Source organism: Furipterus horrens, unplaced genomic scaffold (assembly GCF_987537825.1).
Source record: "Furipterus horrens unplaced genomic scaffold, mFurHor1.1.pri manual_scaffold_11, whole genome shotgun sequence".
In the NCBI taxonomy this organism is placed as follows: Eukaryota; Metazoa; Chordata; class Mammalia; order Chiroptera; family Furipteridae; genus Furipterus; species Furipterus horrens.
Window position 1 is genome coordinate 60,677,828 of NW_028327181.1, and position 22,147 is coordinate 60,699,974.

The 22,147-nt window shown below is 39.3% G+C and overlaps 1 protein-coding gene and 1 long non-coding RNA gene across 2 annotated transcripts in view; one reads left to right on the top strand and one right to left on the bottom strand.

Annotated features, from left to right (window-relative positions):
• Positions 1–22,147, bottom strand: part of EFCAB5 (EF-hand calcium binding domain 5) — an 81,089-nt gene that overhangs the window by 9,027 nt on the left and 49,915 nt on the right. Inside the window, exons 14-23 of the mRNA XM_090290638.1 lie at positions 21,744–21,958; positions 20,400–20,556; positions 15,967–16,256; positions 14,275–14,444; positions 13,570–13,798; positions 12,577–12,729; positions 7,380–7,483; positions 5,175–5,428; positions 3,722–4,008; positions 3,261–3,357 (exon numbers count right to left, since the gene is read on the bottom strand). Of these exons, the coding sequence (XP_090146764.1) occupies positions 3,261–3,357; positions 3,722–4,008; positions 5,175–5,428; positions 7,380–7,483; positions 12,577–12,729; positions 13,570–13,798; positions 14,275–14,444; positions 15,967–16,256; positions 20,400–20,556; positions 21,744–21,958 (1,956 nt within the window). The remainder of the gene's footprint in view (positions 1–3,260; positions 3,358–3,721; positions 4,009–5,174; positions 5,429–7,379; positions 7,484–12,576; positions 12,730–13,569; positions 13,799–14,274; positions 14,445–15,966; positions 16,257–20,399; positions 20,557–21,743; positions 21,959–22,147) is intronic.
• Positions 5,840–22,057, top strand: LOC149997926 (uncharacterized). Its single transcript, XR_016513932.1, has 4 exons — positions 5,840–5,923; positions 6,323–6,402; positions 6,864–7,001; positions 21,782–22,057. It is a non-coding gene; the product is annotated as an uncharacterized LOC149997926 (long non-coding RNA).

A 22,147-nucleotide genomic window follows, 5' to 3' on the forward strand; every position in this document is an offset into this window, starting at 1 on the left:
TGGTGGGAATGCAAATTGATATGGCCATTTTGGAAAACAGTATGGAGGCTCCTCAAAACAGAAATAGAACTCCAATATGATTCAGCAATTCCACTTTCAGGTATATAATCGAAGGAAATGAAATCAATATCTTGAAGAGATATCTGCACCCTCTTGTTCACTGAAGCATTACAATAGTAAAGACATGTAAACAACCGAAGTATCCATCAACAGATGAATACATAAAGAAAATGTGGTATGTGAAATGGAATACTATTCAGCCATAAAAAAGAAAGAAAATTCTACCATTTGCTACAACATGAATGGACCTTGAGGACATTATGCTAAGTGAAAGAAGTCAGACAGAAAAAGACAGACTGCATGATCTCCCTTATATGTGGAGTATAAAAAATGAACTCATAGATACAGAGAACAGGTTGATAGTCACCAGAGGCAGGGATTGGGGGGGTGGGGGGAATGGCTGAAGGTTGTCAAAAGGTACAAACTTCCAGTTGTAACAACTAAATTCTGGGTGTGTAATGTACAGTTAGCAATACTTTTTCTATATTTGAAAGTTGCTAAAACAACAGTAGATCTTAAAAGTTCTGATCACAAGAAAATTATAATTAGATGTGGTGATAGATGTTAACTAAACCTATTGTAGTGATTGATCATTTCACAATATATACATATATCAAATCATGTGGTATATCTTAAACTAATAAAATGTTATATGTCACTATCTTGATAAAAATAAAGTGTACCTTTACTGAATATTAAAAAATATTTCTTTCTAGAACTAGGATGAAGTGGGGAAAGAGTTGGCAGCAGAAGCCCTAGGAAAGTGTGGGCACGTCATCAGCCCTAATTCTATCTTCTTGGAAAAACCATTAGTTTGGGAGGCTTGCTGGGTTAGAACCTATGCTAACAATCCCTCCCCATCTTGAGCAGAACCTACAGATATTATTGGTAGCATTTCATGATGAGTGGGGTTGTTAAGTAGGTGCCTTACTTAATGTTGCTAGGAAGTTCAGACAAACTTTGAGCAACAGATCGCAATTCCAGAAGACTTCTCTCTTCCTGGCACAAACAGAAAGGTGCCCCAAAGAGTTCACCATCCTTTCCCCATATGGGAAGCTTAGAATTTCCTGATACAATTGCATATGAAAGAGAGAGGGTTGTTTTCTGGGTGGCTGACAACTATATTGATTGCTGCAGAGACTGTGATAATGCCAAAGGCTTGGTTTTGGTGGTGTGGTAGCCAAGGAATATTGGTTTCTGGCTGAATCCAGCACTGTTAACTGCAGTTAGTATTCCTGCCACCTCAGGACGCTGTTGGAAAAGAGAAAGTGGTGGGGAGTATTGGCAATCAAGGGTGCTCAGGAATTAGCTAGCACAGATCAAAGTGACAGCAAGCCAAGCAAACAGAAATTAGCATGCTTTCCTAAACAAAAGGGCTGTAAATGATGAGGTAGTTCTGATAAGCAGATTGGAGGTGGAGCCTGAAGAGATTCCCTTGAAACACTGGTACAATTCCACAGAAAATGCTTTTGTCTTGGGATAGGCTTAGTATAGACTGAGAGCCAATTCCTGAAGACACCTGCAAGGTGGAGAGTGGAGGGACCTGCTCCTCATCTCCAGAGATCTCATCTGAAAGAGGATTGGATGGACAGTGGTGGGTGCCTGAGTCCTCACCCAAGAAAGAGAACATCAGTCTGAGAGGACACACGTGACCCTGGCAGCAGGGTCCGGATCTAGGCCAAGAGGTTGGCAGGTTGGGTGGGGACCATGGTGGATAAGGCTCAGGGAAAATGTCAGTTTGACAAGCTGGTCATACATGGAGACCAGGGTGTACTGGGTGTTATCTTGGGGACTAAATCTACTCTAAAGGGAAGAGATGCAATGAGGCACCGACATAGAAAACATTTCTTCTGGATTTTTAAGTCCCTAGTGAACAGTGAACGAGTCTAGACCTAGTTTATGCAAGTAAACAATGAACACGTATTCACTTCTGCCATTGCTATTACTGTTTCCTGTGAATCACTTCCTTAGAAGTGATACCTATAATACCTACGAATCTAGAGGCTGCAGAGAATCAGCCCAGAGCCATGAGGCCATTCCAAATAAAAATTCTAATCTTTACTCACATGGCTCATAGTCCCCATTAATTCACATTAACTTTTATTTGAATCTTGTGTTCTCTCTTATTTTCTAGTATGCCCAAACTTCTGGGAGTATCTCACCTTCCTAGGCCAGCGACCTCTTTCTCATCCATGTACCTGGCACACTGCTCTGTGTTGCACTTGTACTACATGCGCTCACTGCCACAGACACCCTGAGAAGTGTGGTTGTCTCCCTCCGGGTTGCCTTTTCCTCCCTCTTGCCCTAGGAGTCTCTCCGGTTCTAAGCCTCTCAGCCTAATATATGTATCACAGGAGACCAGAAGCCCTTCTGATTTGATCCAGAGTCCCCACAGGGAGTAAGTGAGGGCAAGGGGGAGAAGAGGGATGGTTTAGTGAGCAAGTTCTACTGAGCCATTTTCCCAATTAGTGATTAGTTTTTGTGCGTAACAAAAAGGAACAGACTTTAACCTTATTTCTCATTATTCCATTCATTTTCATGACCTGAGTTCTCTGGTGAGGTAATACACACCCATATAGGAATGTGTGCTTGTGTATGTACAGGGATAGGCAAAAGGAGGTTCATATGGAAAATGCAATGATTAATAAATAAATAATAATACAAGAATAAACTCTTTGTTTTGTATATACTCACAACTGTAAACCTCCTTTTGCCTCCCCCTGTGTATTTACTATCATATGTGGCCCTAGAGCTCATCACCTTCTCCCACCTGGGGGCCTCACTGCTCTTGATTCCTGCTGACTCTCCTCCTCCCAACAGTCTGCATTACAAGTCTATGAAGACTCATGATCTATTATTGTCTTTGATTCTTCATTGAAGCTAAAGATAATAATAGTCTTTTGGCTAAATGTACTTGTTTCCTATCCTCACTGCAGCCCCTATTCACTCTTGTTTTTTAATGAATAATGCACATGTGGTCAGTGAGTGAGAAACAGATGTGCTTCTGAATTCTCGCAGGCAGTCACTCTGGGGAATGCAGTAACAGATTACAGACAGCGCCCCTCCTTTTAGAAGACTATAATCAGAACTATTTCTCCTAAAAATTAAATTTGTGGGCTACTTGCTTTGTTCAAATATCTCTTGCAACTGTGTTTTACTGTTGTTAGTATAATTTAGACCATAATTAAGTCAAAGTTTACCTCTGATATATTCACCAATGAGCTTTAAATTAACTTTCACGTCCTTAGCAGTTGGGTCAAAGGCACAAATTTTCTCAACTAAGTATCTGTTAACGTGCTGTGAATAAAGAACAGAAGTTATGGGATCACCAGTGAGTGGAACTAGAGTACACAATTCACCAGTTTACATAATTTCATTTATATAAATTTGAAAACAGGCAAAACCAATCTATGGTGTCAGAATTCAGGCTTCTGGTCACCCTTGGGGTGAGTGTGTGTGTTTGAGGGAGTGGTGAGAGAGGGTACAAAAGAGGGCTTTGGGGATGCCACTAAGGATCTGTTTCTATCTAGGTTCTGGTTACAAAAGTTCATTGTGTAAAAATTTTTGCATTTGTACACTTATGATTTGCGCAATTATGATTTGCATACCTGAATTTGTGTGGGTTGTTTTTCAATAAAAGGAATACATAAGAAAAACTTACTAGTTTACATTTATCCCAGTTTCTTAAGTCACTTGAAAATTCCAACTCTGGGTGAATGAACAAGATAACTCCTGTAAGGATGTCCCTTATTAGTTTCATGTTGGTTTCGAACTCCTGAGACTGGCTGTCTGACGGAGATTTTGGCTGTGCTAGAGGATCACAATCATAGACCAACAGTGACACAAAGTTCATGGAGGTAAGCAGCTGGAGGCTTTCCTGCAGCTCCTGCAGCATGATTCGGAAGAAGAGAACTCCCGCTCGCTGGACTTCTCCCACATTTTCAATCTCTAGAGTAACAGAATGACATCCCACATGGTTGTTCAGTACAGACATTACTTTTTCATAGGATTCTGAGCATAATATAGTAAATTTTCTTTTCAGGGAAAAGATTGTCTTTTGGTTTTAAACAATCTTAATTCCTCTCATCATGAAATCAAAAGTCAGAAATGAAATTACACCTGGTGAAACTCAGAGGGAAAGGCTTTGAGGAAGGGTAAAAACTCATGTTTTGGAGTTAGACCTTAGTGTGAATAACTACTCTCCCCCTTATTTGTTCTGTTGTCTCTGAATCTCCTCTTCCTCATCTGTGAGAATGGGGCTGATTTCTACTTCCTTGGTGAGCTGTGGACATTAAATGAAATGATAGATGTAAAAATGCTTAGTCTTGGCCTTATACATAGTGAACACTCCAAAGACATGAATTTTCTTTTTTCTTTTATCTCACCCTACCCTAAGTAACGACTAGAAAACTTTCAGCTTAATCGCATGCATGTTACTCTTCTAACTCCATTCCCTCTCTTCCCTCCCTTCTGTCCAAACTAGTTTTGTGCTACGAGTAGCCTAATGGGTTGTGGAATCACAAGGATCGAGGTCTGGTCTTGGTTCTGCCCCTGCCTTGCTTTTGGACCTTTACTTTGATGGGCTCTAGCTTCTTATCTGTAAAATGAGGTGTCTTGATGAATTAATGTTGTGTAACACAGTGGAAAGAGCACCTGAGCTGGGGTTCAAATCCAGCCTCCACCACTTGTTGACTGTGTCATTTGGTGCAAGTTGCTTTGTTTCTCTAAACTTCACTTTTCTCACCTATATTGTAAAACGGTGCATCACCATTCACCTCAGAGAGTTATGGTAAGGACTAATGAATTGAAATAGCATATTTAAAGGGCTTGGTATATGATGGGGCATTTAATAAATGCTAGTTCCATATTATCTTTAAGAGTCCTTCCAGTTCTAAAACCACGTGATTCTAGCTAAGAAAATGTGATTCCTTACCCTTTACTCTAATTTATAGACCCTACTCATCAGTCCAAGACTGTAGGAAGGAATTTCTTTCATGTGGAAAATCCACATGTTGCAACAACTCATTTGAGAAAACACATCATTTGTTGCATTGTCTGATTTCCCCAAAATTGATTAAACCCATAAATCCAGATTGTCACCACATTCACAATACCTAAGACAAGATTTTTCTTTATTTCTCCAGATAACTCGCCCAGAATTTCACAGCAGGCAGCTTGGGTCGCCTTCATCATTTTCTGTAGATCTTTAAATTCTCGATACAACAACATCTTACTCCTGCCAATGTTAAAATCGAGAGCTCCCAAAGCCTCTCCTGTTCTCTCACGAAGTGGAACTACTATGTGGTTTTCTCCACAGAAAGAGGCCAAAACAACTTCTGAACTGTCTGTACACTTAAAGAGGAAATCTCTGAAACCAGAACCAAATAAACATAAGCACATAAAACATCAGCCAGCTCATAACATTCCACCCAGCCATTGAATCATTCTCTTTTGTGTCTCCTCCCCTCCGACCCCTCAGCTCTCGCGGCTGTTCCATCTGCCGGGACCGCCCCAGCTCTTGGTGTCACAGAGCTCTCTCCCTCCGCTCGCTCACTTGTCTCCTAGAGAAGCCCTCCCTGACCGCGCCATCTAAAACAGCAGCACCTGAGTCGTGCTCTGTCGCGCTACTCTGCCTTACTGACTTTGCTATATTTATCCGATAAGTACTCCTTTTGTTGGTTGGTTGGTTGGTTGGTTTGTTTACATGTTGTCCAGTAAGTGCTGGTGGAAAGTCAGGTGCTCTGGAAGCAGAGCCTGAGACAGGGAAATTATTTATTGAGGGAGTGCTCTCAGGAGAAACCAGTGAGAGTCTGGGGAAAGCAGGAGAAGGAAGGAGGAAAGCTATGGAAGAAAGTGATTTCAGGTAAAGTCTAACCTTAGCCTGATCCCAAGGAGGCAAATTGTGTCGAAATCTGCCCCACCTTGATGCAAGAAAGAGGCCTTTTGTCAGTCTATGGCTCAAAGTTGCTCTGGGTGTGTGCGGAGGGTGTTTACATAACTCTGAGGCACCTCCATCTCTCAGGGGACCTCCTCCAGCAAAAGGTCCTATGAGTCTTCAGCAACCCTACCTACAGTGGCTGACAAAAGACACGTGGGGGACCCTAGCTGGGCGTCGACAGCATCTGCCTGTGAGGGACGCAAGGTTTTCATAGAAATGGAGCGGCTGCTTCTTTCTCTAGTGATGTATAAACACATCTCTTTTTTTAAATCTCTTTTCCTCTTCCCCCCATCTATACTAATATTGAGATGTCATTCCTTTCAGGTACTAGTAAAAATGTTGATGCTTTGCCATAGCCTCAAAAGAGACATTTATAATTCATAATATCAACGCTATAATGACAGGTAAGATTACGTCTTTCTTTTGCTACTCCCACAACTTCGTGTCTTTATAATAACCATACTAATGATGCATCATGCTACTTTCCAGCCATAGAGATAAAACTGATTGGTCAGCAGAGTTTCTCAAAAGGTACCAGCTCTAAGTTACAGGAATCAAAGGTGATGAGTCTGGGTGTTACAAGCACTTCTGTAAAACTCTTTAAAACCACAAGGGATAATTAACGTGGAAAAGAGCTTAAAACTCAGTGAACATTCTGGTGGGAGGCTAAACTAAAATTTAATTGAATAGGTACTTATATATCAACGCAGTCTTCAGTATGAGATAGGTTATTGATCACTCAGTTACGTTAACCCCCCCACCCCCCACCCAGAAGCAGTCAGCCTCTTTTGCAATAGGTTGTGTTTGTTCTCAGTTAAGCTCTGCTTTGCCTCTGTTCATAGTTTGTGTTCCTTGCTTTCCACAGGTGAGAGGCATTTGAAGTAACCTAGAACTTCTTACATACAGCATTCTCTGATTCTTCTCCACTTTTGTCCAGCCTGCATTCCTTAAGTAAACTTGTTCATGAGCTGCTTAATATTAAGAAGAGGAGCTTTGATAAGTGGTATGAATGTATTTGTCATTCCCTGTTTACAAAAAAATCATATAAAATAAAGCACTATCATGCTTTAAAAAATGGAATTTTAATATAAAATACCAGTGAAATTTTTTTGTTTTGTTTTTTTACCTTGTTTGAAACAAGCCACATGCTATAGAGCAGACTTTAAGCACTGGGAGGCCAATGAAATTTGTTTTAAAAAAAGGACTTGAGAGGGAAAGGAGTTAATATGACCCATCCAGTCAAGAGATTTTTCTCTAAAACCCAATCAGAGTGAGAGTCAGTGTACACTAACAAGAGGCAACAGCTGCGCCTTCAGATCTCTCACACCAGGGTGTGTGCTCTGATAATCAAACAAAACAGACATGAAGATGCCTCTCATACCTGAAGACGCATGTCTTCCTGAAGATGGTAGGGGGGTTTTTGTGGATTTCTGTTAGACCCAGGGGTCCTGTGACCATCATATTGCGTAAAACATAGTCTGAACCCTTGAAAAGAGGAAGAGATTTCATTATGGAGAAGAATAATTAGACCTCATATTCTCATTAAAACTTTTGGGGACAGACAAATAGGAAAACATTAGAAAAGTTTAGATGACCTCTAGTTTTAAGTGCAGTGACATTTTACTTATTCAATACCATTAAGGAATGAGGTGTTCAAAGGAGAAAGATTTCAAAATATGAGATGTGTTTAAAAGCAAAAACATATTTTTTATCATTGTGATAAAATGCTGTGTTTATGTTATTTTTCTGAAATTAAAAGTGCATTGTAGAACATTTGGAAAATACAGAACACCCCCCCCCAATAAGTACAATAAAAAATATTCTCCAATGAGGTCTTTAACACTTTATCAGAACTGTTCTCATCAAGGTTACTAATGACTCTCTCATTGTCAGATCCCTATTATCTTCCTCTACCTCCCGGCAGCATTTGATGCAATGAACAGCTCTTTCCTTGATACACTTTCTTTGCTTGGTTTTGGGGACACCACTTGCTCCTTGTTTCCTTCCTGCCTCACTGAGCTCTCCTCTCATCCTCCTTGCTTTCTCCTCTTTGTCTCCCTCACCTCTAAGAGAGTTTCAAGCTGTAGGTCATAACCTACATATGGGTTCTGAGAATATTTTGATGTCTTTTTTAACAGCCTTATTGAGGTATACTCGGTATACAAAAAGGTCCACACTCTATGTCTGCAGTTTGGTGAGTTTGGACTCATGAGTTTTGGTCAACTTTTCTTTTTTATGGGTAGAGACTAGTTTGTAATATTAACATGTTCTGTAAAATACACTAAACTTTAGGAGAGACTAATTCAATGGGGAAAAGTAAAGGGGTTTTTATGACCTTTTTAAAAAAATTATTTGATTAAAGGGAAACTGTGATAATAGGGTCCTCAGGGGCTACGTGATGGGCGCTGCTTGGAAGAACAACTGCTTTTCTTGCCTCTCTACACTCTGTGACCTCAAGTGTTCTACCAAACTCTAGATGAAATGTTTTCAACAGAATACGTAGCAAACTGTAAAGATTACCCCACATTGGCAGGTGGGCTTCTAGCTTTTTTTCTACTTTATTTCTTCCATGGTTTGTTATTTGGTGTTACACATACTAGACTGATCGACTTTTTTTTTTTTTTAAAGAATCTCTCCGTGATTGTGTTTTTAAGTTTAAATCTTTAGCTAATTTCTCTCCTGTCCACCCCACTACCCTGCATTGTGTAAACTGACTGCTTCTGCTGTTAGACCAGAAGCGGCGGCGGCAGCCGTCCGTCTCCAGAGACGATGGTGTAGCTTCTCAAGAGTCTATCTGCACCGCCGAGAATGGCTGTGCAGTCCGACTCGGGAGTGACACAGTATCTGTCTCCTCCCGTGTTGAATCGACATCTTGCGACGAAGCTACAGAGCCTGGGCAGGGTGATATGGAGGGTCTGCTGTTGCCCATGCAGCAGACCCACCCTCTCTTCGCAGCTGAAGGGTCCAAGGGAAAGACGGAGTCAATACAGCTTGGCTTCAGGTGCGCCGCAGGAGTTGCCGGTGTTGACTACAACGTCAAACCGCCTTAGGGACTCCGGCTCCGGATTTTCTGTCGGGGTTTACTCCCTTAGCCTTTTCCCTGAAGAGGTATGCCGCAAGGCAGCGGAGGTTTTTTGGAATCAGAGTTTTCCTTCTCTGATGTGCCCTGACTGGAAGATCGAACCAGCGACACTTAGCTCGCAGGCCGACGCTCAATCCACTGAGCCAAACCAGCCAGGGTCATAGACCAGAAGCATAATATAAAAAAGGGGTGTGTGTGTGCTTATAATAGTATGCCTGAAAATAAGCTTGTCTTTTGTTTACTTTAACTTGGACCAAGAAACTATAAATTCAGTAAGTGCCTTGGCAATTACGCAGTAGTAAGATAACTGTTCCTAGTTAAAACATCCTAGCAAATCATTCAGAGAAAGAGCTACAATTATTTTCTCCTCCATTTTATTTCTTCTGCTATTGGCTTGTCATGTTTTCCTTTACATTGCCAATATTTAGTCATTCTTAACTTTCTTATTACACATTATTTATCTTTAGTTCTCATCATCTTTTGCTTTTTTCTCTTTTTACAAGATTTTATAACAGAATTAAATAATGTAAAAGAAAGTATTAGAAAACATCACCTGTAGTAAAAAGTAGGTGCTATTTTGGAAAACTCTGTTTTAAGTGTGTGTATATGTGTTTGTAAGGGGTAAGGATATAAAATGTTTTTATACTATGGTCAAGGTCAATAGAATTTTGAGCCACAATGATTTCAAACACTTGAAGTGCCTTAGGGCTCAGACCTCAGACTTTTTTTCCTATCTTCACTCATTTCCTTGGTCACCTCATCCAGTCTCATGATTTTTGTTTTGTTTTTGGTTATTTTGGTTAAAATATACATAGCATAATACTGTATTATCATTTTAGCCATTCATAAGTGTATAATTCAGCAATTTTAAATATATTTACAGTGTTGTGTAATCCAGTCTCACAATTTTAAATACCATTTAAAATCTAGATTAGCTAGCCTAGGTTTCTTCCTTTTAGTATCTACACTTAGATGTCTAACAGACATTTCAAAATATAGTTTAAAAAATCTTTTTCAATTTAGTAGGTAAAAGTTACCTCTTACTAACTTTATACTTATTTCGTTATGAGAACAATTGAACATTTTTACCATATGTTTAATGACCATTTGCATGAGTTTCTTTTATAGACTTGCCTTTGTGTATTTTTCTTTTGGATTTTCTTAAAACCTCACTGATTTGTGTACAACAATTTAGCCTTTTGTTGGATATGTGGCAATTTCTCCCCAGTTTTTCAAAAGCAATTTATATTTTCTATAACTTTGGTGCAAGAAAATTTTACATTTTTATGTAGCCAATGTATCAATCTCACTTTAATTGTTTTAACCTTTCCTGTAGTGTTAGCCATTCTTTCCCCAGACCAAGACTGAAAAGTCCCTGTCATCCCTCATTTTTTATAGCTATTCTCATGTATTTATTCTTCCTCCGATGAAGAGTTAAATCATTTGATCAATTTAAAAAATCATTTAGGGGTTTTTCTTGGAATTTTGTTAAATTTATAAATAATTCTTGGAAGAAATTGTAGTTTAAAAAATGGTCTTGAGGAAAAAATTATGATATGACATCCTAATTTATAAAACAATTTTATGTCCCTTGGTAAAGTTTGTAGTTTGCTTCAGGTAAGACCTCAGGGTGATGGGTCAAAGTGGGGAGAATGTTCCAGACAGAGTGAGACCATTTTTGAAGCTCCTGAGGTAGAAAAAAAAGTGTTTTCTATTATGTATGATGGGCTGTTAAACATTAATTGTGTATGATATTTTCCCTGTTTCCCTCCTTCTCCTGCCCCTTTAAGCAGACAGTCTGTATTGCCTTAGGCGAAAAAAAGTGAACATCAGAAAGCACTCGCTAATCTCCAGCTTTTGTTCTTCAAAAGCTTATATTGATATGACTTAAGATAGCAAACCAGGTACAAGTGTTAGCCACTTGTCTCTCAAAGACCTCAGGGAAATAAAAGACTGAGGTCTTGGTTTCCTTGATGGCTATCAGCTGGGCACTACCCTTGGCTCTTAGAGACCTTGGGTCTTGGGGCATAGCCCTATACATCTCAGAGTCAGCAACAGGGTGTCTAAGCTTTCTCATACTGTCAGCTCCCTGACTCTTCTCTCATCCTTTCGTCTTTCAGGGACCACAGCCAGAAAAGATTCTCTGCTTCTAAGACACCACTAACACTGTCTACTTTCTGAGGCACAGAGCAGACTAGAGAAGAGAGGAGAGTAGACCTGGAGGGCCTGCAAAAGAGGAAGAAGGAGGCTTAGAAAGTTATCATAGCTGAGTGCTTGAAAAAAGGTATCCCTATAGCTACCCTCAACCATTTTTAACACCAAAACCTCACCATAGTGTCTTTCACCTAGGATAAGCCCCTAAGCTTATCTTTAGATAGCTGTATTGGTCTCAGCTTGGCTGTGACCCCACCCAGACCCTGCTGCTGAGTGGTCCTCCTCTCCACCCCTTTGGGATGGTCTTCACCTCCATATGATGGCCTGGGTTAGGTGGACAGTAACCTTTGTGGCCTTGTCTGCAGCATTGCAATTCTGAAACTACCACCCTTGAAGTCATGCTTCTTGCTGACTGCCATGGGAAATTTTATTGTCTTTCACGGTGCCCTAGGTGTCATTTCCATTAAGGCCCCAACAAGGTGCTTAAGAGTGGAGAGACACTGGCCAAGTGGAATCCTCCTTGAACAGCACACATTTCAGCCTCACTATGACTGTGGCCTATCAGACTTGGTGGTCTGCCTCCACACTAAGTTGCCCTTAGCCCCTGCCCCCCTCCCCACAGATACATACTGCTGGTCCACCCAGTTTCAAGGGCACTTGGAGACTCTTGTCCCCACCCCACCCCAGAAACAGCATCCATAACCAGCAAAAATGCATCACATTATAGTTAGAGGGTCTTTTTAAAAATTAGTGTGATGTAACTGTGTCCTTCCAAAAACAGTAGTGCCTTATCCCTTCCCACTTCACCCATATGATTCTGGTGGGGGCTCCAGTTACTGCAAACTCCCCATCCTGGTCAGAGGGGTATATCTCAGCATATCAAAATGAATTTTCTTTCATGGGGTTTCCAAATTGTAACAGGAAGGAAAGATTCTTTTCTAGCTACTAAGCAACTGGCTTGCCCCATGGAGAAAGCCCATCTTTAGCTGGAAGTACAAAGCCAAAGTGCAGAGGGAAGCAACCATGAGAACGGGGGAGAGAAAAGAACATGAGAGAACCCTGTTGGCATCAAATCCCTGGATCTGGTCATCATGGAAGCCAGCCTGACACCTGCCCTTTCTTCATGTTGGTCACATGAGTTAATCAATTCCCCTTTTTGTCTAAGGCAATGTGAGATGGATTTCTGCCACTCATAACCAAGACTCTTGAGTTGGGGTCATGGGAAACAGGTCCCCAGTTAGACTAATAGCTAACTAAATATGGTTTTAAAATATCAGCAAGACAATTACATCTAGAAACTCTATGACCCTGGGAAGGTCTAACACTGCCTGGCCTTGCCTACCTGCTCTGGGCTAGGCTCAATGAGGTACGTAGTGATGGAGACAATGCCTGGTGTAATGTCATAGAGCCAGCTGACACCAGTGATCACAACATGCAGGATGTGCTCCCGGCTGTGGACGTAGTGATAGGCAGCGCTAAAGACACTGGCAACACCCTGCAGAGACAGAAAAATTTAGTCTCCTTTTCTTTTTAATAATATAGCAAAATAATTAGTAATGCCTCAATTAGATTGTCATTTTCGTTAATGATATTCTACTTCCTACAAATTATTAACCAGTTCTCAAAAGGCAGTGTTGTAGCTTCTACTATGGAAAATAAATAAATAGAATCCAGGGGCTTACAGGGGAACAAATGATAGCAAGTTCCTGATTGCTGCTACATCACAGTCCATTGCCCCCATAAAGGCTTTCAGTCTTCCTTCATTGTAATTTCTATCCATAAAATAAAATTTAAATGCTTGTAGGAATGATCCAGTTATTTTATAGTCTTAAAAGGGCCTAAAACTTAAGTTTTTCCTTCATTCTTCATACTCAAAAATTTTAACACTGGTATCAAGAACTATGTGACTGCATATCATATTTACCATCATTTTTGGAAAGAGCAAAGAATTTCTAGGTACTGCTATTAATAAAACCTAAATATATCCTTTCTAAAAGTTCATTCCTACTATGTGAGTATTAGTAATCTAATAGCTGGATTTAGGTTCTACAGTATAAAATTGCTTCTTTGATTAATTCAATAGGATACATGTTAATAATCTTCCCAGAGAGTCGGAGGCATAGATGTGCTACTGAGGCTGAGAGTTCTTCCATGTATAATGAGGAACCTCTCCAAAGACTGACACATACACAGAGAGAACTGGAAACAGTATGATGACACTGTTTATATATTGTACATAGCTCTACCCTAACCTACTTCCAGGTTTTGCTTTTTAAAAAGTATAGAAGGAGAGGCCATCCTACCATTACTAGTGAAGAATTTTTCTCTGACTTACCTGGTAGAATCTGATCTCATGAGTCAAGAAGATGTTTATTTTCTTGGGATCTCTCAGGGTGTCAACAGCCAGGACCCCAAAGATCCTCATATATGCATCCTGAAGAGGCAGAGCAAGCAATGACCCATTTTGATCAGTCTTCTGGCGAGAATTGTTCCAGAAGAAAATGTTTCCATGATGTTGAACTTGGGGGACATGTATTGGCTTCCCTTCATCTATTACTGTAAAGCTGAAGAATAGGAACATGAGGATGGGAGAAAGGCACAGGAGGGGCTTTAGCTTAAACTATGCAGGGAACTAATCAATTCTCCATAATCATTGGCATTATATGTCAGAGTAGTAGACTCATAAAATTACCAGTTTGGAGGGTCTGACTTGAAGGATTCAAAAAACAAGCTCAGATAACAACAGAGATAACATATATAAACAGGAAGCAGGAAACAATTTATAGAGTGGGCAAAAATAACTGAGCTGATGTTGTAAAGCCCAGTCTCTACACAGCAATTCAATGCCTAAGGTGAGCTCTAGAAAAGACCAGGTGAAATCACCTGTGACTGGAAGCCCATCACCTCCTACTCTAGAAGAAGTGGTGACCACTGGCATCTCTCTCTTAGGCAGCTAACTAGGATTTCAGTGCTAACTTACTTCAGAAAGGGAATTATTTTTTTTAGAAGACTGAAATCAACCTTTTCAAGAAATTCTTACCTGATTCCCTTCATGTTCCTGTAGAGCACTTTGTTTAATACAGATGGAGCATCTTCTAAGGTACAAGCTACATTCCTTAACAAAACAGTCCCTTTATCAGGTAGTAGTAGGTTTTCTTCTAGGAGTGAAATATGAGCACTGATCTTCTTATTTCCATGGGCTTGAGCATCCTATGGCAAAATGTTTCGAATCATGCATTTGCCAATAGTTATTCTCTTAATCGTGTCTCCCTTCAGTAGCTAGTTTGTGCATCTGACCCCAATAATTTCATTTTCATGAATAAATAATGAACATATTAATATTCATGGGAAGTCCCCCAAACCTGAGTTTTAGTGAGTGGAATGGATTGACTTTATGTCAACTGGACTAGTTTACTAAACAAATAAACAAAAACTCTCAGAGTTTACTCAATTTAGAGGTTTAAAACTTGAATCCCTCTAACTATAGTCATGTTATCTGGGCTTTAGTTGTAAGTATTTATTTTAGACAGGTGGGGCAAGAAGATGGGTTTATTTCTCTCATTTCTTAACCATCTACTATGATGTAAACATGAAAAAGCTCTCTCAAGGAATTCTTAACATAGTTTGGCTATGAATTTGATTTATATCATTTTAGGAAAGGATTTATTGGGTCCCAGATTGCAGACTTTATGCAACTACTATTTCTAATTGAAATAACTGAAATTTTTCTGTACCTAAAACGTTATTATGTAACTAAAAATATTGTGTGTCAACATATATATTAAACATATCCACAAATTGGAGGGCATAAGAGACACTTTCCTTGATATTTGTCTCCTCTTTCTATATATTTGAGTCTGCTTTTCATGCCTTTTTTCTTCTGCTTTTATTTCTCTTTTTCTACATAAATGATCTATACAGCAACTAACAAAAGTGTAGTGAGATATCCCCTGGGGTACTGCAGATCTCTGAAGCAAGTTGGAGTAATAGCTCTTTTTCTTGATTGGTCTCCTGTTCCTCATCACATCATTTCAAACTACATTGGAAACTTCAGCCATTCAGGAGATTATTCCAATAATTGTGTTGCTATTTAACTGAGCTAAATGACACAGGTTCCCTGGATCAATAGAATCTGTGATATGCATAGAAGATAGCTGCGGTACTACTGTCTGGGAGGAGCAGCAAGCTGGATGGAGTCTCTAAGGGGGTGGCAAGCTGGACAGGGGCCCATCAGAATAATGCGTTTTAAGTGACAGAACTCTGTAATAGGCTCAGCTTGTTTCTAGACAGTGCTATGAAAAATTGTGTGAGGATGGATGCCACTTTATAATAACTTTATGATTTAAATAGTTCCTTTTTGAACTGACTCCCAAAACATCATGCAAGGGAAAGTAGCTTGACCTTCTTGCACATCTCCCTACTCGTATTTTTCAGTATCAGTCTATTTTGTGTTCTAGGTTTATCTGAATGTCAGCACAAATGAAATTTGAAATCCCAAGACATAATTCTGTCTTTCATACCTTTCCTCTCTGCTTCTACCTTGCCAACCTGCAATCATTACAGTTGTATCTTCCCTAGGCTTTGGGTCATTGCAATGTATTAAAATGAGTAAACATCTATAGCATTACCCAACTAATTTCAAGAGAATTTAGTGTTTTCTTCCTTTGCAACCATTGAACACCACATACTATGAGGACATTTTTCTTCTTATATATCATTTTAAGAAATATACCTGTGTGAGGGCCTTAAAGGTCTCAGTGTACACTGGCTCCAGGGATACCCCACTTGTCTCTGCAGCCCGTTGAATTTGGTGCAGCCACTTCTGTCTGGCACTATTCCTCAGATTCTCAATATGACTCCTTTCTAAAGCTGTCATCAGAAACTCCACCAGGCTTTCCAGAACATGATCTTCATTGCCCCTGAGTTCAGATACAACCAATTCTATGTATTTCTGAAACTGTTGTGAAGACAACCTTACTTCATCACCAGGATGTGGTTTTGGAAATTGGATGTGTAGTTTAGCTAAAAAACATAAACACAAAACCGAGGACCAACCAAAAGCTCATTTATCTGTGGGGGAATTTTCATTCTCTTCTTATAGCAAACTGAAGTTTCTGACAACTGCCCCCCATGGAAAACCAGGTATATCAAAGGCATCTAAGCCCAATAGAACATCTTACAGTGACTTCCTATGCCAAGCTCAAGATGACTCCTATGTCATCTTCTCTACTGTTGTTTTTTTTTTTTTTAATTCTACTACTTAGTGAAATTCCAGAGTCAACTCTGATTCCTCCCTACCTTTTATTGGGTTGGCCAAAATGTCCATATGTTTTTTTCTGTAAAATAAAAAATGCATTTTTAATTTTCACCAATAATTTTTATTGATTTGGATATTTTGAGTTTGTTGGCCATCTCCTGCATGGCATAAGACTGATTGTTCTCAATTTATGTCTTGATTTAATCACTAACAACTTCAGCTGGTCTACCCCACCACGGAGCATCATCCAGCGAGAAATCTCCAGCACAAAACTTCACAGACCACTTTTGACACATTCAATAAGTCATAGCACCTTCTCCATACTGCACAAATCTTTTCTTGCATTTAAGTTGCATTTTTACCTTTCTTGAAATAATAAAGCATAATATGTGGAAAATGTTGTGTATTTTCTTCCATCTTCAATATTAAAATGTCCATACAAAAAATTCACCGATTTTGATAAATTTTTTAATGCATGCTTATATGACAGCTATCACAATATAATCTAACAAAATGTTTCGAATGAAGTTAAAGACAACTAAGCACTACTAGAGCCATCTTATGGAAAAAAACAAATGAACTTTTTGGCCAATACCTTCGATTTCCAATTGACCACTTAACTCTATCCTTTTAGTCTTTGACAATGTATCTTGTGGACATTCCTCTCCATTCCTACCTCCACAGTCCCAAACCAGTATTAAACACTTTATAATTAGATTACCAATGGTAAGCCTCAATCCATATTTATAAAATTAAATTAAAACACAACTTGCATTATGCAATTCCCTGGTACAAAGTATATTTGGATCCTGTCCATTGTCCAATAACATTTGCTCATAGTACAACATAGGAATTATTTGCTTCAGTATTCCCATTTTATTCATGATCCCTGACCATGCCTTGCACACTTCTGCATCACATCTCTCTTTTATTTTTTATACTACAATCATGATCTACTACCAAATCTAAACGTTAACTTACATCTTCCTCTGTGCCTCTGCCATTGTTCCACTCCCTGCCTCCCACACCCTGTACCAATTTTGCTTTTGCTTTATTTCCCTTCCTTTTATTTTACCATTAGTGTTATTATGTGTTCGTGCATGCACACACATGTACTTCTAAATAATATGTCGTTTAGTTTTGTCTGTTTGTATACTTTAGAAAAAGGGCATCATGCTATATGTAGTTTTCTAAAACTTGCTTTTTTATTCAACATTGTGCTACTATACACATCCATGTCGTTCCTGCAGCTGTGACTCATTCATTCCCACCACTGTCACTCTGTAAGCATACCATCATCAATTTATTTATTCTCTTATCAGTGGACCTGTAGGTTATCTCCAACATTTTGCTCTTATGAATAGTGCTATGAGCGTTTTTGTACATGTTTTCTGGTGCACATGTGTAAATTTATTTGACATTTATTATAAATTAATGTCATAGAGTATGTGTCTGTCCTCTTTAAAGTTCAAAATCTGTCCTTCCTCAAGAAGGCTTCTACCTGAAAGATAATAGCATCTATTCTATATCAAATACTTGTCAATTAACAAATATTGCCTCTTTTAGTCATCCTATCTTATGAAAGCATCTCATTTATGGAGTTAGGCTTTTGTTGATTTTTGCTCTTTAGCATCCAGTCATCTTTCTCCTGGTAACTGTATCCCAAATTTTGCTTTGGGGAAACTACTCTAATCCCACATCAGGTCATGTGTTTGAGTGAGGTTCCACTTGTGGATCTAGAGGAGGAACATGCATCTCAGATCTAAGCCAGTCAGGACATTCTGTTTCCCTAGCCGGAGTAGTTGGTTTAGTCCAGACTTATGCCAGATTCTTATACTTGAGTTATTAGAAAGAGGGCATTTTCCTTATTATTCTCACTGGACCTGAATAAACCTGTGAGGATCTGAGAGTGAACCTGGTCACCACAAGGGGAAAGGGTATATGAAAATGGAGTCAACACCTAGAAGAGAACAGGGCCAGACTGAAAGAGGGGGAAAGAGAAGAAGGAGATACCTGTCCTAATGTCATTATTTGAACTCCAAAACCTAGTTGTGTCCTGAACTAGTCCTGAACTTTCCATTACATGAACCACTAAAGTCTTTTTTCGCTTACCCACTTTGTGCTGTTTTGTTGAATTACTTGGACTGAAAGGGTCCTAACTTATATAGTCTCCAATTAGATTAAAAGTAACTTATAGGTTCTTTTACTTCCATTTTTTCTTCTTCTTCTCCTTTCATTTCTTTCATCTAAAACAACTCAATCCTAAAGCAAGGTAAGTGTCTGCTCCTGGTCAAGGGAAGCCATGGTGGCCCAGAGCAGGGTATCAGAACCCAAGTGGGATTAGGAGGATGTCTGTGCAGGAAGTACCTTGCATGGGTTGTCAGAGCCTAAGCAGGGTGAGGGGGTTATCCATGCACAAGAGCAATTGTAAGCCCACGTGAGCAAAGAGGGCGGCCCTGCAGGGAGGTGATTTAGCTTAGGCTATCAGGACCCAAGCAGGTTAAACAGGGTGTCCATATGGGACAGATGTCCAGTATGGGGTATTGAAGCCTGAGCAGGGTGAGGAGGGAATTCAAATGGAGGGACACCCTGGCTTGGGATGTCAGAACCTTAACAGTGTGAGGAGTGTGTCTGTGTGGAGGGGCAGCCCAGCACAGGGAATCAGAGCCTACGCAGAATGAGCAGGACTTCCAGGTAGAGAGTCTGCTCAGCATGAGAAGAGTCAGAAGCCTGGGTAAATTGAGGAGGGCATCTCATGAAAAGGTGCCTTGCCATGAAATGCCAGAGCTTAAGGAGTATGTGAAGGGCATCCACACAGCAGTGTGATCTGGTGTGGGATGTCAGAGCCTGAGCTGAGTGAGGAGGGAAACTGTGTGGGAAGGACTGATTAGTACAGGGTGTTGGAACTTAAGGGTAGTGGGGGAGAGAATAGCATGATGGGGGATTAGCTCCACACAGGGAGACTGATCAAATAAATACAGTCATGTGCCTCTTGATGACAGGGATACAGCTGAGAAATGTGTTGTTTGGCATTTTCGTTATTGTGAGGTTATAGAGGTGTACATACACAAACCTATACCACACACCTAGGCTATTTGGCAGAGCCTATTGCTCCTAGGCTACAAGCCTGTACAGCATGTTACTGTACAAAATGACAAAAGTCAAGCACAACAGAAGATGATGCAATCAAGAGATCTGGTGAACATGAGATGCATGAGGCTGCTGCCAGTGCAACATAGCATACTGTGGTACACACAATGCAATATTATTCAGCCATGAAAAAGAAGGAAATCCTGCTATTTGCAACAACACAGATGGATGTTGAAGGCATTATGCTAAGTGAAATAAGCCAGACAGAGAAAAACAAATACTGTATGATCTCACATAAATGTGGAATCTAAAAAAGCCAAACTCATAGAAACAAAGTGCATAATGGTGGTTGCCCAGGAGCTGGGGGTAGGAGAAATGGAGAGATGTTGGTTAAAGGGTACAAACTTTCATTATAAGATGAATAAATTCTGAGGATCTAATGTACAGCATAGTGACCCTAGTTAACAATACTGTATTATATACTTGAAAGTTGCTAAGAGTAGATCTTAAATGTTCTCACCACAAAAAAAAAAGGTAATTATGTAAGGTGATGGAGGTTTTAGCTAACACTACCATGGAAATAATTTCACAATATATAAGTGTATCAAATCAACATGTACAGCTTAAATTTATACATCGTTGTATGACAATTGTATCCCAATAAAGCTGAACAATTCATAGCCATACTAGTAGGTGTGAAGGTTGTATCTCATGGTCCTAGAACAACCAGTGTTTAACTGTATATATGTCACAGTATTGGGAAATTTGAAGCCAAGTTGTTACCACAACTTAAATTAAGAAAATTCTTATACTTTTACCTGTCTCCATACATTCTTTTTCCATTCCCCCCTTGTACGCATACAAGAGTTCATCAACTTCCTTCAGATCCAGGAAACCTGAGCCATCACTGTCCCACATCTGAAAGAGGGCTTCAAGGAGAAGGCCCCGTCGAACTCGGGAAGCATTTTGCCTAGCCTAGAATACAGCAGAAGACATGCTGTTTATTGTACTAGCTGGCATCCTATGTTTATTCCCCCAAAAGTGCAGTACTTTTTCTAAAAATAACTTTACTTTGGGACTAACCATGATATTAATGGGATAATGAAGCATTTAATTTTAATCCTCTAAATACCATTTCTATTTCACCTCTAGACCAAAAAAAAAAAAAAAAAATTGAATTTTCAGCATTGGATTGAAACACATTAATTTAGGGAGAGGACTACATTCCTTAAGAATCATTAACTCATTCTTTCCACTCCCTCTCCATTAGTTCAGGAATGATAAACACAGCATGAGCTCGGCCTGGCTTCTTAGTGGGATATGTTTTGTAGTGAAGGGAGATGAATGTCTGCATTCAAACAATAAAAAATGACTGTGTTCGAAAATTCTTTTTTATATTTAACATTGACCTAACTTGACATTAATTACCTTTTAGAATTTTTACTAGATTAATTATATCAATTAGACAGTTATTTAATTAATAAATAGATAGATTTAATTGCTAAAAGAAAGTGAATCTATACCATTTGGTTAAATGGTTGTGGGGGGGACTCAACTGAGGAGGCAAAAGGGATATCAACTCTAGAATTAAGTTGAGAAGACTCTTAAGGCTGATGAGATTACTGAATATGCCTAGTGAATCTAATTTACATATTTCATATAAGAGCATATAAATTGTTTATATCAGCTAATGTGTGTGCAGTTACCTAACACCTAAGTAAGTAAGTAGTAAGTTCTTACAAGATATGTAATACCTGGGTGCAGTGCACATAAATAAAAATATATATTCAAGCTATTACCAAACCCTAGGTATGTGCATTTGTAAACGCACTCACACAGCACAAACAATGCACACACAGATACATGTGCACACATATTTTTGCTCATAGATATATCTTCTCCTCAAGCTTCAGTGAAGGAAAAACAAAGCTGTACAAAACAATCTTCTGCCACTAGCCATCATGATATTATTAGGGGAATGAGTTCCCTGGAGTGTGATCTTAGAACATTTGATAATAAAATATTTAATGGTCATGCTTATTGAAATAGTGATAAATTGGGTTGCAAATTTTTAAAGAAAAGCCACACTAGGAACAACTGAGGTTGAAAGATTTATTTAAATAGTAACCTCATTTGTTTCATTGATAAACAATATTACTCACCTCTTCTAAGGCACTAATTTTCTCTTCTTTTGTTTCAGCATAGTTGCTCTTGAAAAAGGAGGTGAGGGTCTCACTGACACTCAAAGGGGCATCATCACCAACAAATGTCTCCAGGAGTTGCACAAACTGGAGCAGATCGAAGGAAACTCCATTGAAGGCACTCCTACCTTTCACTTCTTTGTAAGACCGAATGTTTCTGATAATTGAATGTAGGTCTATCAAGCAGGAAACATGAAAAACAGTAAAGTGAAAAATTTTTTCAAAAATAAAGAAAAAGGAGTACTTATTGTAATGGAAACCGGCTATTATTTTCCTGTCAGAAATCCATGTTCCCCTTTTGAGGACAACATTCTTCTTCTTTTTTTTTTATTTTACAAAACATCTCTACCCCAGTGTCAGTTTAG